Source organism: Solanum pennellii, chromosome 7 (genome assembly GCF_001406875.1).
Source record: "Solanum pennellii chromosome 7, SPENNV200".
NCBI classification, from domain to species: domain Eukaryota; kingdom Viridiplantae; phylum Streptophyta; class Magnoliopsida; order Solanales; family Solanaceae; genus Solanum; species Solanum pennellii.
In genome coordinates, this window is record NC_028643.1 from 72635839 (window position 1) to 72652518 (window position 16680).

At 32.0% G+C, this 16680-nt stretch overlaps 3 protein-coding genes across 3 annotated transcripts; all 3 read left to right on the forward strand.

Moving 5' to 3' along the window:
• Nucleotides 1–1596: 1596 nt before the first annotated feature.
• LOC107025410 (cytochrome P450 CYP72A219-like) lies at nucleotides 1597–4173 on the forward strand. Its single transcript, XM_015226197.2, has 5 exons — nucleotides 1597–1943; nucleotides 2482–2699; nucleotides 2775–3019; nucleotides 3114–3498; nucleotides 3577–4173. Exons 1-5 carry the CDS (start codon nucleotides 1658–1660, stop codon nucleotides 4000–4002), a joined length of 1560 nt encoding a protein of 519 aa, XP_015081683.1. The 5' UTR covers nucleotides 1597–1657; the 3' UTR covers nucleotides 4003–4173.
• Nucleotides 4174–9521: 5348 nt separating this feature from the next.
• LOC107026595 (protein Mpv17) lies at nucleotides 9522–13693 on the forward strand. The gene is made up of 6 exons (XM_015227630.2): nucleotides 9522–9872; nucleotides 12393–12548; nucleotides 12672–12804; nucleotides 12893–12932; nucleotides 13145–13264; nucleotides 13344–13693. Exons 1-5 carry the CDS (start codon nucleotides 9600–9602, stop codon nucleotides 13230–13232), a joined length of 690 nt encoding a protein of 229 aa, XP_015083116.1. The 5' UTR covers nucleotides 9522–9599; the 3' UTR covers nucleotides 13233–13264; nucleotides 13344–13693.
• A 1305-nt stretch (nucleotides 13694–14998) lies between these two features.
• On the forward strand, nucleotides 14999–16657 carry LOC107024596 (RING finger protein 44-like). Its single transcript, XM_015225584.2, has 3 exons — nucleotides 14999–15623; nucleotides 15715–15791; nucleotides 15867–16657. The coding sequence occupies exons 1-3, from the start codon at nucleotides 15483–15485 to the stop codon at nucleotides 16525–16527; spliced, it is 879 nt and encodes a 292-aa protein (XP_015081070.1). The 5' UTR covers nucleotides 14999–15482; the 3' UTR covers nucleotides 16528–16657.
• The last annotated feature ends 23 nt before the right edge of the window (nucleotides 16658–16680 follow it).

Here is a 16680-nt window from a genome sequence, read left to right on the forward strand (position 1 = left end):
GGATTAGATTATAGTTTATATAAGTTAAAGAAAGATCTTCACAAGCTACTAGCCTATTCGAAGATGTTGGCACCCGAAGATTACAAAAAGCCAAGAAAGAAGAAGGATTTTTCGTGGAGGAATAGTTTAGGGTCGTACCCCTGCGTGGGACTGATTATCTTGTATACATTTTCCTATTATGTATTCCCATTGAGTTTTATTGATAAAATTTGTATAAATTTGAATTTTGGAACAATTAAATATTTCAAATGACGTATACATCCTATAATTGTATGGTCTCTATAAATGTATGGTCCCATTAATATCGTAAATTAATAATTCTTTAAAAGTACAAATATATCTAAAGACAATTTAGTGAAATATGATTCTATTGTGTTCTATTTTTTTTTATATATATAAATCTAGTTGAAATTCATCTCTGACTTTACTTATTACATCCACGAGCTCCGGTATTATCTTTTCGAACTGCACCATAAAATTGTGAAGAGTTTAGATGCGATAAGTGTTTCTTTACGCGTAAGTGGTTCCAAAGGTATAGTATCATCTTCAACTTTATCATCCACATTGTTTTTTCCTATTGTCTCTTGCTGAACGTTTGTTATCCAAATAAGGATTGCAAAATTGATAGCATCCAAACATTTATCTTTGCTATATCAGTTTGTCCTACTTCATAACCTGCTAATTCTTACGATAAAATATGTTCGATAATATATCTTGAAAGCTCTTATTATCACAACATCACAAGGTTGAATTAAGCATCACAAGGTTGAAATTAGTAAGATATAATGATTTTGATTTATTCGTTGTACTTTATGTATAATATTCTTTATATGTAAACTCAATAAATATGATACATAAATTAGTAAGATACAATGATTATGATATAGTCAAAATTAACCTTCATCAAATCTCAAACCATTCTTTAAATGAATAAATATTAATTTATCGATTAAATAATATCTCTATAAAATAATAAAATTTCATAGTCCCACCTATATTAATTTATAGAGGTTTTACTATAGTTATAGTTAGGTGACGCTGAGGTTATGAAAAGAAGTTGAGTAACTTTCTGTGGAAAAACTATTAATTAAGTTACATTTTATGAAAATAAAATATTATCATTAAGTGACTTTAAGGCGTTATAAATAAAAATTGAACGACTGTATATACAAACAAAAAAACAAAGAAAACATGAATGCTTGATTATTTGTTGAACAAGGGGAAAATGACTGAAAATCATGTTGAGTGTTGATTGTATATTAATGTCTTAAGATTTAAGTAAATATTAAAATAAAAAATTCTTAAGACTAAAATATTTATTAAAACAAAAAATTCATAAGACTAAAGTATTTATTAAAATAAAGAACTCTTCATCATGTTTCATGACATCACAGTAAAAAAACAAAAAAAAATGTAATTGGTTAGCATGCTTATAATAACCCAAATCTTTAAATTTTCTAGTCACTGATAACGACCTTCCACTAATATTGTAATGATAAAAGATTTCTCCGTTTCAATTTGTCTATCTGATTAATCACGAATAATAGTCAAACATTATATTTTTCGTAAAATAATGAAGACATTGATTCTTAGTATAGAAGTTCCTATAAAGAAGGAAAAATGAAGTGAAGTAGCCATATTCATACTAGTTGTGGAAATGGATTATGTTCAATTTATAGTAAAAGCGTCTTGTTCTGTTATAGCGATTACTCTGTTGTTGTGTATATGGAGTGTTCTGAACTGGATTTGGTTCAGGCCGAAGAAATTGGAGAATTTGCTGAAAGAACAAGGTGTGAAGGGCAATTCGTACTCGATTTTGTATGGGGACACAAAAGAACTTTCTCTGAGGATTAAAGAAGTTACATCCAAATCCATGAGTGTTTACGATGATGATATAGCACCAAGATCGTTGCCTTTCTTTCTTGACACCATCAAGAAATACGGTATGTACATCCTACCCTTTTCAGGCCGTAGGTCGCCCTACTTGTGTTATTATCCTGTGTAGGTTTTTTTTTCTTTTTTGGAAATAAGGTGTGAATATTACCGGAACAAGTCAAAGTAATACAAATTAGGTAGCATCTACACTCTTAATTCCCTTCGTTGAAGAGTGTTAAGAAAATCTAGACCTCAGAAAAACTATAGCAACTAGCTATTTACAATCTATCACATACCTTATGTTGTTGTTGTTGTTGTTGTTGAGATGGATAGAGTTGTTTCGGTATTTTCTCATTTAGTCTTATAGCATTTGCTTCTTTGTGTGATGTGTTTTTTGAGAAAAATACCTTTAGACAGTAGAAACACATTTTTGCCAGTATCAGAGCAGTAATTTGTGTTTGACCATTGTTTTTAAAGTAGTTTTTATGTAAAAGTTACTTTTTTCAGCTTTTTCTACTCCTAAAAAATCACTTATTTTCGCGTAAAAGTTTGGGGAAAAAGCCCTGTTCCGATTTGGAAGTTAACAGGGGAATGATCTGTTTTCAGGGAAGAAATCATTTATATGGTTGGGTCCAAAACCGTTGGTCTTCATCATGGATCCTGATCTCATAAAAGAAGTATTCACAAAAACATACATTTACCAAAAGACGAAAACAAATCCGTTGACCAAGTTACTTGCACAAGGACTAGTAAGAGAGAAGGGAGACAAATGGGCTAAACACAGAAAAATCATCAATCCCGCCTTCCATCTAGAGAAGCTAAAGGTTTGTAACTGCAACGGATTTTGTTTACGTTTGTGTCTCTCTTCATTATTCGTCTCTTAACCATTTCGTAAACAGCATATGCTTCCAGCTTTTCATTTGAGCTGTACTGAGATGCTGAGTAAATGGGAAGATGTTGTTTCGGTTGAGAGATCACACGAGATAGATGTATGGCCTCACCTTCAGCAATTGACTAGTGATGTGATCTCTCGAACAGCTTTTGGCAGTAGCTATGAAGAAGGTAGACGAATATTTGAACTTCAAACAGAACAAGCTCAGTATTTCATTGAAGATATACGCTCCGTTTATATCCCAGGGTGGAGGTAAATTGATGTTGTCATACTATAGTCATTGTACTCGAATACAAAATCTCATTCACTTATAGCTAGCTTTCTTGTTTATTGAACTATATATTAGTTTTTTGCCAACAAAGAGGAATCGAAGAATGAAGGAAATCGAGAAGCATGTTCAGTCTACAATTAGAGGTATTATTGATAAAAGAGTGAAGGCAATGACAGGAGGAGAGGCGAATAACAAGGATCTACTTGGTATATTGCTCGAATCAAATTTTAAAGAAATCAAACAACATGGAGACAAGGATTTCGGACTTAGCATCGAAGAATTCATTGAAGAATGCAAGTTGTTCTATTTTGCTGGACAAGAAACTACATCGGCGTTGCTTGTATGGACTCTAATTTTGTTGTGCAGACATCACGATTGGCAGACACGGGCCAGAACAGAGGTATTGCAAGTGTTTGGGAGTCGGAAACCAGATTTTGATGGACTGAATCATCTAAAAGTAGTAAGTATTATCGTTCAGTAATGCTTAAATCAGACGAAAATTGCATTTTAGTTCAACTGTTTGATGTTATATATGCAGGTGACAATGATCTTGTACGAAGCGTTAAGGTTATACCCTCCAGTAACGACAGTTACACGCCGGCTTAATGAAGATGTTGTACTAGGAGATATATCTCTACCAGCAGACGTGCTACTCTCATTACCAGCGGTCTTATTACACCATGATGAAGAGATATGGGGTGAAGACGCAAAGAAATTCAATCCAGAGAGATTTAGAGAAGGCGTTTCAAGTGCAACGAAGGGTCAAGTCACTTTCTTCCCGTTTACATGGGGTCCTAGAATATGCATTGGACAAAACTTTGCTATGTTAGAAGCAAAGATGGCGTTAACTATGATCCTACAACGTTTCTCATTGGATTTATCTCCATCTTATACTCATGCTCCTCATTCCGTTATAACTACGCAACCCCAATATGGTGCTCCACTTATTTTGCACAAACTATAGATTGTACTTGTAAGCAGTGTCTTGTAATATGTTAAGAGAGAGTTCAAACATGATTAATAAAGGCTTGTAGAACTGCCTATTGTTTGTTTTTGAGTTTTAAGTGTGTAGATACTGTATATGGAAAATCTACAACATCCAAGTAATTTACTTTACTATTGGGTTTGGGAGAAATGGGGAATTTCTAGTAGAGAAGTGTGTTGGGGTGATTAATACCAAGGATTCTGTCTCGAGCAAGTTGAGATCGACTATATGAATCATCACTTCATCATTTACAAAACCAAATGATGAAAACAAGTTCAAGTATCTATGCAAGCCTATCACTAAAGTCGTCATTCAAGTTATATTGAGTTTTTAAAAAAGCTTTAACTTTACGGGCGTTCTATTATTCCACAAATGTGTTGACAAAAGGACCATTTTGAGTCATTTTCTCACCTGACAAGTGTTGGAAAAACGTGGATAAACACAAAAATATATATGGTCAAAGTAATGGAAATAAAATGGGAAAATAATGACACCAAAAATTTTACGTGGAAACCCTTCTAAATAAGGAAAAAACCACGGGTCAAGAGGAGCAACTAATATCAGTTTAGTAAGAAACTTTACACTGTGTATTCACGAATTCAATATTTAAAGTGACTACTATACACTCAAAAGGAACAATACTCTTTTGATTTTCAACTTACTAAAATATCACTTACACTTTATTTTTCTTCACAGACCATTTTCTTGTATAATCTATGAAATATCTCATTTTGCTCTCAAAGTGGTTTTTCCTCTCTAACTTCGTGTGTTATACAAATGAGCAAGAATGCTCTATTTATAGAGGGAGAAAATCATACCTATGTCACTAATGACATAGGTAAATATAGCAAAGTCAAAAGGGTTTGCAAATCTTACCAATTTGTCAACTATCAAATTTTTATTTTCAACTCTTATCACTATTCCTTTTTAACAATTACTTGTATCAATTGAATAGCAAAAGTTGACCAAAAAAATTGGGATGGACTCAACAGAAGAAGGTGTAAGCATTACCTAGTATTGAATATCTTTCTTTACTTTTCTTTTTGTTTCCCATTTCTCAGTTTTTCATGTCTCTTCGATTTCTTGGTCAAGCGATAGTTAAGGGGAGACCATGGGCTTCATTCTTTACGATTTTTGGTAAAAATTTTGGAGGAATAAGGAATTGGAGGTTAACAAGTTAGGCTTTTCCTACATTATTTGAAAAGGATAATATTTTTAAGAAGAAATTAAACTTTATCACAAAAATATCTTGATTCCTCAAAACTAAATGAAATTAAGAAGAAATTAAGCTTTGAACAATTTCAAATTAAGTTTTTCGATCAGAGATTAAAAGCAAATAGTTTTTTAGGAAAGATGATGAATTCATCCGAGAGAGTTCCAACGGCTCTTATGAGCTTGTGTTTGGAAAGATGATGAATTTAAATAAAGTACATAATTAGTTAAAGAAAAGAACTGAAACGTGGCACCTTTTAATTGGTATTTAGCACAAAAATAGACCTTTACGTGCGTAAATATCACGGGTGATTCATCCTTATTGAGTAAATATGTTGAATGTTTTGTTCTTTGATTGAAGCAGCGGAGCTACATCTAAAGCTAAAGAAATAACTAAGATTTAGTGTTGTGTTTATGAAAGCTTATTATGTAGGATAGTGTTGGAGATCCATATGGAGAATAGAGAAAACACAAAAGAAACTAAAGAATGATTGTTTCAATTTATTCATCTAAATACATAAGAATACAAAGGTATTTATACACAAGAAAAAATATTCTACATTTAATGTAAATTATACAAATTAATGTGCATAATATTCTTATTGCTCAGGTTACATAAATTAGTTTCGGTATTAATTACATAATTATAATTTTGAAGTAATTTTGTTTGTAAATCAAACAATTTCTAAAAATCAAATTTGATATGTAGTGTAATGTCACGATTAGATACTACCCCTAATAGTAACACAATATTTGGAGTCACTAGTAACCTCAAGTTAACCCATGACCTGCCTTGATACGAAAAATTATACATATAATAACATAATATAACCACCATTATAGAAGTTAAATTGAGATAAATCTAAAATAACTGAATAGTCAAAATAGAATTCATTTGAACAAATCATAAAACTGAAATTATTGTCTCCAATTGACATTAAACTCGATAGGCCAATCAAAAATTGGCTCGTGAACGATACGCGTTGCTTATCCATGATCAATGTTAGTCATTTAAGTATTTCGAGGTCTATTTATCTATTTTGTACATTTTAGCAAACTTAGAGGATCAAAAGTTGTTCAAAACTATAAATATGGAACCATTTTGTCATTTCTCGTATAATATATATATATATATATACTAGTTCTCGGAACGTGCATCGCACGTTTGTCCCCTAATTGATATTAGAAAATTTTAATTTATATAGCTAAGTTCAAATCTAAGTCCTTTCATATGTATGTTTAACATAAGAATACAACTCTGCATAAAATATAACATGAAAATCTTATGTTAGATGTTGGAGGTTTGATATATTTAATACTTCATGAAAAATAAATATTTTATTTTATCAGAGGAATTAATATATTTTAATTACTAAACATAAGTTTTAATAATAAAAAAAAAGAAATTGTCTATAAAAAAAATACGTATAAAGAAAAATATTACAAAATATTTGGGCGGTATACCATCAAATTTATAGAAAAAATTACAATTTCAAACGAAAAAAAAAGAAATAAATAAAGACATGACATCCATAATAAAAGACATCACATTAAAATATATAGACAAAAATATATATTTTCATACTAATTAAATTACATTTTTTTACTATATATTTTTTTATTATTATTTTTACTTTTGCACTTATTTTGTACCTCTCTATAACAATTAAGTACATGAATTTTTTAAACATTTGAGATTACATATAAAAAGAAAAAAGTACAAATATGTTGATTTAAAAAGATAAATGATTATCAAACAATGAAAAAGACATAATTATTATTCTATGGGATTTAACATGTTTACCCTCAAAATAATTAATGATAAATACAAAATGTGATTAGCTTTACTATATATATCCTAAAAATAGAAGAAAGGTTGAATACAAAAATACAGTAATCAACTACCAAGTTATATTTAAAAACTCAAAACGATGGAGATATGAAAAATAAATATTTACTTACAACTTCATATTGGAGAATATTCATCTTGTAACTATCATAATTTACATATTTCTCAATAAAAATAAGATGAATATGCATGAAATTTTAAAGAATACAAATAAACAAAATAGTAAGAATTTTTATAATTACAAACTGGTAATGAAAATTTTACAAGGAATGTAGACTAACCTACTCTAGAATGCAAGATGATTACAAACTTGAATAACATAAGGAATATAAATAATGTGGTGTGAGTGTGTTTGATAGACTCTTCATTACCCCCAGTTATCTTACAAATTAAAATTGAAAGGTTATTATACTCTTCATTATCTACATTTAGTTAGTACATGAATATATGATGCATTAAGATCTTATTTGATGCATGAATTTAAATATAACTTTTACTTATTATTTAATAATTAAATAGATATTAATATTAATTTATTTTAGAGATAAAATAAGGGTAAAATGATAATTCAACTTTGAGGTTAGGAGCTTCCCACTTATTAGAGCCGTCAATATGGCCTAGGCCCGTTGGGCCGGCCTGTCCTAACTCGGGATTTAATAGGGTTGGGCTAAGATTTTTGGAGCCCATTTAAGAAAATGACTTTTTAGCCCGGCCTGAATAAGTCTGCTCATTTGGGGGGCTTGAGAAATATTGGTAGGGCTGGCCCGTGGGCCAATAAAAATTAATTTAAAAATATAATATAATATTAAAATTTAAAAATAAAGAGAGTCCAAAATCAAAACAATTAGGTTAATATTTCTATTTAGATATTTATACTTTTAGTTGAAAAAAAAAACTTAATAAATATTAAGGAAAATGCACAAGTACCCCCTAGACTATGACCAAAATTCCAGAGACACGCCTTAAACTAAACTAAGGACATATAACCCCTTAAACTTTTTTTTTTTGTAATTTTATACACCTTTTGTCTTATGTGGCACTCTATGTGACTCCATGCGATTGAGGCGCGTCGGAGATATTTGGATGCCACCTAAGCCAAAGAGATATACAAAATTACAAAAAAAATAAGTTCAGGGGATAATACGACCCTAATAAGGTGTGTCTTTGGAATTTTGGTCATAGTCTAGGGGGTACTTGTGCATTTTCCCTAAATATTATAAAGATAATTTTATTTGTGAATTTGATTAACAAGTAGTGACAAGGTCTCATTTGTTTCCATTAAGATTAAGACGTTTGAATTTGAATACACATTTAAATATTAAGATGTGCATTAAGATCTAGATGTGTAATTCTGAATAAACATGTGAATATTAAAATATTGTCTCTGAATATAAACACTAAATTATTGGAACAGTTTGTTTTCAATATCTGAATGCATATATGAAATTAAACGTTATATCAATAAAATATTATAAAAACCTTATAAGTAAAATAGTTTTTTTTTCATATAAAATAATATTTTGAACATTTTTACCGTAACAAGGTAATATGATTTATCTTTTAAGAACTCAACATCAAGTTACATCATTAATATGACTATTTTTTGCACTCAAATACTTTGAGAATCTAATATATACAATTTGAAATAGTTTATATAGAGTAGTAAATATATAGTTTAGGAAAATATTTTATTTTATTATAGAACTTTTTTATTGTTATGGATCAAATAACTAATACTTTCTTATTTTTTAAAATCGTACTAAATATTATATCATGGGAGTGCTTATCAATTCAAATATATTAATTAATTTAGAAAGTAAAAGATGTATATTAAGTTAATATGAATAAAGAAAATTATAATGGCAAGCATGTAATTAATATTAGTTAAATAAGAAAATAATTTTTATAAGTTGTCGTGATTTAGTTGAATTATGATAGGAATCTTATTTTTTAGTTTGAATAGTGTTAAGGATGTGTTACAGATCTGATTCATTCAGATATATCCAGACCCATTAAAAAACTTATAAGAAAATAAAATAAACGAACTTAATGAATCGAATGTGAATAATTAAGATACAGTTCTTAAAAACAAACACACTTAATGAGACAAATCTGAATGATTAAGATTCAAACCCTAAGTGCAAACAAATGAGGCATAACATAATGTAATATTGTTTTGTCGATATTTACGATAATATTTTTAAATTATAATTTATAATTTAATTTAATAATTATAAAAAAAAATATTTTTTAAAAAGGTGGATTGACCCAAGCACAGCCCACATACTTGTGGGCTTAGCCGATCATTTTCTGGCCCACATCAAAAATAGACTAGCCCAGTCTATTCCGTAAAATATCAAAACCTATATGAATTAGCCCGATGAAATGGGCTAGCTCATATTTACAATTCTACCTCTTATAATAATATATGATACTATAATTCCCTACTATACGGCGCCTCTGTTTTTTTTTCCTCGGAGAGAAGAGAAGAGAAGAGAGGAACAAAAAAACAAGAATGGGTTCATTGAGTGGTGGTAATGGAAGTATATGGGGAATGGGATTTTTCCATTCTCAAGAATGGAATTCTGGAAGAAGAAGAAGGAGAAGTAATGGTGGAAAATCGTCAAAGTCAGATTCAGTGTATGCAAATGGTGGAGCTGGTTATCGTTTTCCTTTGAAGCAAGCTATGACTGCTAGCTCTCTTGCACTTACTGGTGACACCATAGCTCAGCTTCGTGACCGGTGGCTCAAGAACAAAGATAATCTTCCTGACCCATCTCATCCTAAGGTTAATTTTCTAAAAAAGATTGGAATTTGGTGAAATTTAAGGTTGCTTATCTTGTAAAGTAACCAAATTTATTGGCTTTTGGAGTTGTGGGGGTTTGAAATGTTGGTATTTCTTGAAACCCCACTTGGATTTTGGGAATTTGGGGAACTATATAAAGGTCATGTTTGGTAGTTGTGATAATGTGAATTGTCTGTTTGTTAGTTGTAATAATGTGAATTGTCTGTTTGTTAGTTCATGACTTGGTAAATTTGATTGCTTTTGGTTTTTTATCTAACAATGAGTTAGGTTGAGAAACTCAGATGAGCTCATATTTAGTTAAAGTTTGACTGCTGATGTAACAAAATTTCGGCTACTCTGCTTAGAGTAGGACAGATGTGCCAAATTTGAATACTTGACAGTGAAGTGAATAGAAAGTAGAGAGAAGGTTGGTTACATGGTACGAGAAGTTTGAATAGGGTGAAATTTATGTATCGAGAGCAGTATGAAGAGCTGATTGATATTCCGTGGTAAAAGAATAGTTTTAAAGCAATTTATGTCAATGTGATCATAGTAAACACGAAAGAGTTCATTCTGGCATAATTACTGTTCTTTGATAATCATATAAAGTAAGTATTCCAAACCAATAATGATGTATCAGTTTGAAACCGATATTTATGATCTTACGAGGTAATTAGTGGGATTCAAATGAAAATGATGGAAAAAGAGGTTTGCCGTCTAACGAAATTTATGATCTCAGGTGTCATTAGAATGTCATTATTGTCTGCAGAGTGTATCTGTATTGAACATAGATTCTTGTTGCTGTCCAAAAGGTAGTTCATATTTAGGGATAAAGTATTGCCTCGAGGTGGTCCTTTTGTGGAAGCATGAGTGTGATGCCTCCCTGTGCTTTCATGAACAACCAAGCAAAGTGGGAGGCAGGAATTAACAATGTCCGAGTATGTGCCTACTTCCGCATATTTTGTTTCAGCATATATTCTGTTCAGTTCCAGTGGAACAACTTATTCCTTATCAATAGGCTCATTAGGCCTGTCTTTTTTTTGCCCCTAGTGTATGTGCTTTTGGCTCTTAGCTCAATCCATATGTGTACTTACCTATGTTTTTTTATGTCTTCTCACCGTAGTTGTCTGTCTTGAAAGAGTTTATGTATCCTCATTCTCTGACTCTGTTATTGAACTATAGACTTACATGACCCAAGGAATAATTTCATATGGTATGTAATTTTACCTTAAGTAGCAAAATTAAAAAGCTTAAGAAAAGATTGTTTCAGAGACAACTTTAGACTCCCTTCAGCTGGTGCTTTACCTGCTTTAATCTCTTTTCGAAGATTAGTGTCCTGTCTATCACTAGTCTCCTTTGAGGTTTTCAAAACATTATCTGCTGAGAATTTCCGGTTTTGAAGAGCATCATGCTAAGAACATGTTTTCACAAAATAGTTTATGCACTCTACTATGGTCAATCTCTTTGGCACATAGTGTTTGTGATTTAACCAGTCACATGTACTATATATGTGTCCCTTCTGTTTCCCCCCTTATGAGTAACAACACTTAAATTTCTGATTAGGTTATAGCCATTGATCCTCTATAGCCATCACTCTTCCAGTGATTAACTTGTTCCATTATTATTGACCTGCCAGTGTCTATTAACTTATCCATGCGGAGATATACAATATGGCATGCTTCCATAAAGAGAAAAGAATAGCCACGCAAAAAGAAATTCTAGATTTGTTGCTTGTATTTGTGCTGTTGACGCTACATACAATTAGAAAAAAGGAAAGGAATTACTTGCTAATCAGCTTCTTCTTTTGTTCTTTTGTGCATGTTGGGACTAGGGGGGCTAGAGTTTGCATATCCTTTCTATTTGATTATTTATTCTCAGAAGGGAGGAGTGGGTGAGGGGTGGGGGTTAATTAGGAAGTACTCTCTTGTACTCCTACCAGAGAAGAAGCAAATGGAGAAATCCTCTCCCGAGTGGTGCCTAGTGCTGCCCTCATCTACAGACCAAGGAAAAGGTCAATATTCCATCCACCTTTAGCACCCTCTTAAGCTTCACAACAAACGTTTCTTGATTGATCACTACACCACTAGCCAACTCCATTTGCATATTGGCAACCTTACAATCACTTGATCTATATATATTATGTACTTGTCTTTCTGTCAATTTTTGTTGACCAATCAACCCCTTTGGGAAATTTCATATTCTTTATGAACTAATTAAAACGGTGATCATTGGATTTTCTGTTCTTAAATATAATATCCAGCTTTAGGAGTTGATGCTAGTTGTACACTGAACTGATTCTCACATTTTGGCAATAGCTTATCCGTATGTTTGCTAATACTTCTTAACAGCTAAAGATTTTGCATGTCTTATGACGTACTCAAAGAAAAGAAGAAGATTTTGCATGTTGTCTGCTCTCTCATAAAATGGCTTCTCTTTGCTATCTGATTCACTGAATTAAGAATGTAACTTGGGAGTATTTACACACTAATTTGAATTTTGTATTTGACCAAAATCTTGTTTTAGGATATGATTGGTGCACTCCTATCTGAGCATGACTGGCTTCGGTCAGTCCGGATGGCTTCATATGGATTTTTGTTATATGGTCCCGGTACTTATGCATGGTACTCATATCTTGACAGATGTATGCCTAAGCAAAGCGTGGAGAATGTAATGATGAAGGTAGTTATGCTTCTGAGAAGAACCTCTTTCATGATGACCTTGACCTACCAATGAAGAAAGAACTACTTCTATACGAGTTTGACCTGTCCATCTAACTAGTACCTTTAATACTCTTTGTTTCAGGTTTTATTAAACCAAATAGTGCTAGGTCCTTCTGTAATAGCTGTTATCTTTGCATGGAATAATTTATGGCTGGGGAAACTTTCAGAACTTCCAAACAAGTATCAGAAAGATGCCCTTCCAACTTTATTGTTCGGTAAGCACTTCCATATGATATACCTTTGCCGGTTGCTTTAACTCCTCCTCCCTAGTGAAGTTTGATTTCATCCTTCATTCTCTTTCAGGATTTAGGTTCTGGATCCCTGTCAGCATTTTGAACTTTTGGTATGTCTTTTACTACTCCTTAGCCCCTTCCCCAACCTCATCCCAAAATATGGACAGATATAAAACAAAAACTTCTCATAATCTCTGTTAGTCTAGTCGTAATGGAGATCTTCTCATTCTCGTAAAAATGTTTTTCCTGAGATCATAGATGTTATTTTTTCTGAGTCTTTAGTATAATGAAATATGACAACTTCTGTGTTGAAAAATGATAGGGCCATTCCTCTTCAAGCTCGTGTTGCATTCATGTCTATGGCCTCTATATTCTGGAATTTCTGTTTGTCAGCAACTATGAGCAAGTAACTACCGTCCAAAGGATTAGCAGGGAAGAGCAGGTTCGTGCACACGCCTAGTCCAGTATTTGAGTTTTAGTATATCTCATGTCACGTATTAATATTAATCTGCTAATTTTAGGATCCCGCAACTGATATAACCGCCTATCAAGACAGAGAAAATGATGTCTGGAGGCAACAGTTGAAACCATTCTGATTTTCCAAAAGTGGCTTGCACCAGGTTCTACAGTGCCTCAGCTCGCACTAACTACATATGATTTGTTTAGAATATAGTTTCCTTCAGTTTCCTAGTGCTATAACGAAAGACATATGTTTGGCTTGTTCGACCAATTCTTCCGTTGATTTGCTTTCTTTTGTCTGGTTTTTGGCCTTCTTTTCCCTGTCTACACAATTTATAAACAAGTGCTGCTACATTATATATACGAAATCATCATGTCAAAATTCTTGTGTTTGTAGAGTGTGTTATTATTATATCTTTGATAAGCATGATGTCAAAGTCATATGTATCAGTTACGACTCAATTTTAAACTAGTTGAGTTCGACTATATGAATCCTCCGTGTCTTCCACCCCTCTAGCTTCCGTTCTTTAGAATTTGATTCCTTTCTCACTTATGACGGTTCTGCTTCTGCAATTCCAAATCATCAAAACTGTGTAAAAACGAGTAGACAGTGAAAGACAGGAACTGTCATCCGTTGATCTTGCTGCACTGGAAAGTCACTTAAGGGTGTGTTTGGTATGGAGGAAAATGGAACATGCGGAAATAAGTTGGTTTCTTATTTATTTTTCTGGTGTTTGCCTCCATCCATATTTAGTTGTCCAATATACTCTTTTGGGATGTACAATTATACTTGTCAAAGTTTATAAAAATAATTTATCATTTTGTGTCTACTTTACTATTGTTATTAAATACTATTTATTTTTCAAAGTTTAAATGACTTCTTTCTCCGTCCACTTTTAATTGTCATGTTGCATTTTTTTTAAAGTCAATTTGACTAATTTTCAAAGTTAAATTAGATTACATTAATTTGATATTTTAAACAAAAAATTTATATATTCAAAATATATACGAAAACTATTACAAATTGCAATTTTTTGCATATCTGAAAAGATACATTGTAAAATCTTAGTCAAAGTTCTTTTAGTTTGACTCTAAAAAGGAAACTATGGCAATTAAAAATGGACGGATGGAATATTTAACAAGGGTGCTTTGGTAAAATTACATCTATCATTTACTGCTTTCTAATTTCTGCATCAAGCTAATAGTGAATAATTATTGTTGGACATAGGGAGTACTAAACTTAATGATTAGGGAAATGATTATTATTTCCTCCGTTTCAAAAAGAATTATTCTATTTTCTTTTTATTTTGTTTAAAAAAGAATGTCCCCTTTCCATATTTGGCAACATTTTAACTTTAATTTTCCACGTGGCATGTTTAAGACCACAAGATTAAAGGGCATTTTGTTACATTTGGCATAACTTTCATTTAGAACCACAAGAATTGAAAGTCTTATTTCTTTTCTTAAATTCCGTTCCAAGTCAAACTAGGTCTTTTTTTTTTAAACGGAGGGAGTAGTTAATAAGGGTGAATTAGGAACTAGGTGATAAACTATTGATTGATTTTTCATACTCCCTCCGTCCATAAATGTTTGGCAGGTATACTAAAAATAGATGTCCAAAATTATTTATCAATTTAAACAATCAAGAAATCATTAGTTATATTTTTATAATTCTGCCCTTAATTACTACTCCATTTTGTTTACTTGAAAAGTTATATAGACTTTTGATATTCTTGCTTATATTAGTCAAATTACACATTATATTAAAAAAAAATTCAGGGAAGTGCATGACCTATAAACAATTGAGGACGAAGGGAGTACTAGATAAGCAAAAATGAGCATTTTTTTTTTAAAAAAAAGATGATTTTTCAAAAATTTTGATCGACGAGAAGATTCAAGAATGTTTTTCTCCGTAAAAAACACACCCCAAGTTAAATGATAAAAAGCATCTATCTCTAGATCTAAGTCACTTATACCAACTACACAACACACGGCCAAGAACATGATTCTTTGCTTCTCTATTACTTTAATCTGTCACATACAAGCAAGCACCTTTTGATTGAGAAAAAGAATAACATTTCACCTCAACACACAGTATTATAGTAGTGATTTAAAGAGAAACTCAAAAGCTGCTATATATCAAACATGTTGTGCCATTATTTCTCCCAAAACTAAAATAAGAATACAGAGAATTTACAAACATGAACAGCAACAGGCCTCATAATTTTACACAATATGGAAATAGGAGCAATGGAGAGTGGCATGATCCTAATTCACATGGACCTGAGTACATATGGCAACCTATTATCCCTCGTCCTCCGCCTCCACGAGATATCCCTCAGGTATTCTCAACATGATACATAGATATACATGTTAGTTCAGTACTGAAAACTTTAAATCATGAATCCGACTCTAAAATTTTGTGTTGCACAGAATCCTAGACGTGTCGTTCATGATCCACCGTTGCATGTAACAGAGAGACCATTTCTAGTACCTACTGGTGCAACAAGGTAAGCATTTCTTCTATCTTTTTTTTTGTTTTTTGTCAGAATCCAAGATTTGATCATTTCAAGAATTACTTGCAGTTATCCATATCCAGGCCAACCACGACGTAGGCTAACTCATCCTCCTGTTCGTGTTCTACTCCATAACGATGATGTACCAAGACATGGATCATATCAGAGACCAAGCCAACTTCCATTCGATTCTCCTCCTCCTCCGTGGTTTATGCAGAGCAATGAAACGTCGAGGAATGAATCAAAATTGAGCCCAAATGAGCAAAAGGCAGCCTTGAATAAACTCAAGAAAGAAATCTACAATCCTGTACAAGCAAAAGTGGCAAAACAAGTTAACCTTTACTTTAGAGGCTTGAACAATACTACCACCAACGAATCGATCAAGGATAAAGATGAGGATGGTAAAAGATGTTCGATTTGCTTGGAAGATTTTGAGCCTAAAGAGATTGTGACAGTCACACCATGTAGTCATATGTTCCACGAAGACTGCATCGTTCCATGGGTGACAAATCATGGCTCGTGCCCTGTCTGTCGATTTGCTATCTGTGAAAGAATGAAACAGGACACAACAGACTCATCGACGACAAGGACTAGTAGAGCTACAAACACAATGCCACCACATGAATTGATGATGGAAAGGGACCTGATTACTATAATGAGAGCATTTGATGAAACTTTTGAATTGGATCAAATTAGATCCTTTCTCCTACCAAGATTAACAAGAGGTTAAGTGTATGTTGCTTAAGTTATTAAGCTAATGTAATTTTCCTTTGATTTATTCACTTTCTGTTGAAGCAGATAATACTTGTATGAATACACAATGACAACATGACTTGAATAAAAAAATGTCTCTTTCACAACTTGATGTATGATAAGGTATAGA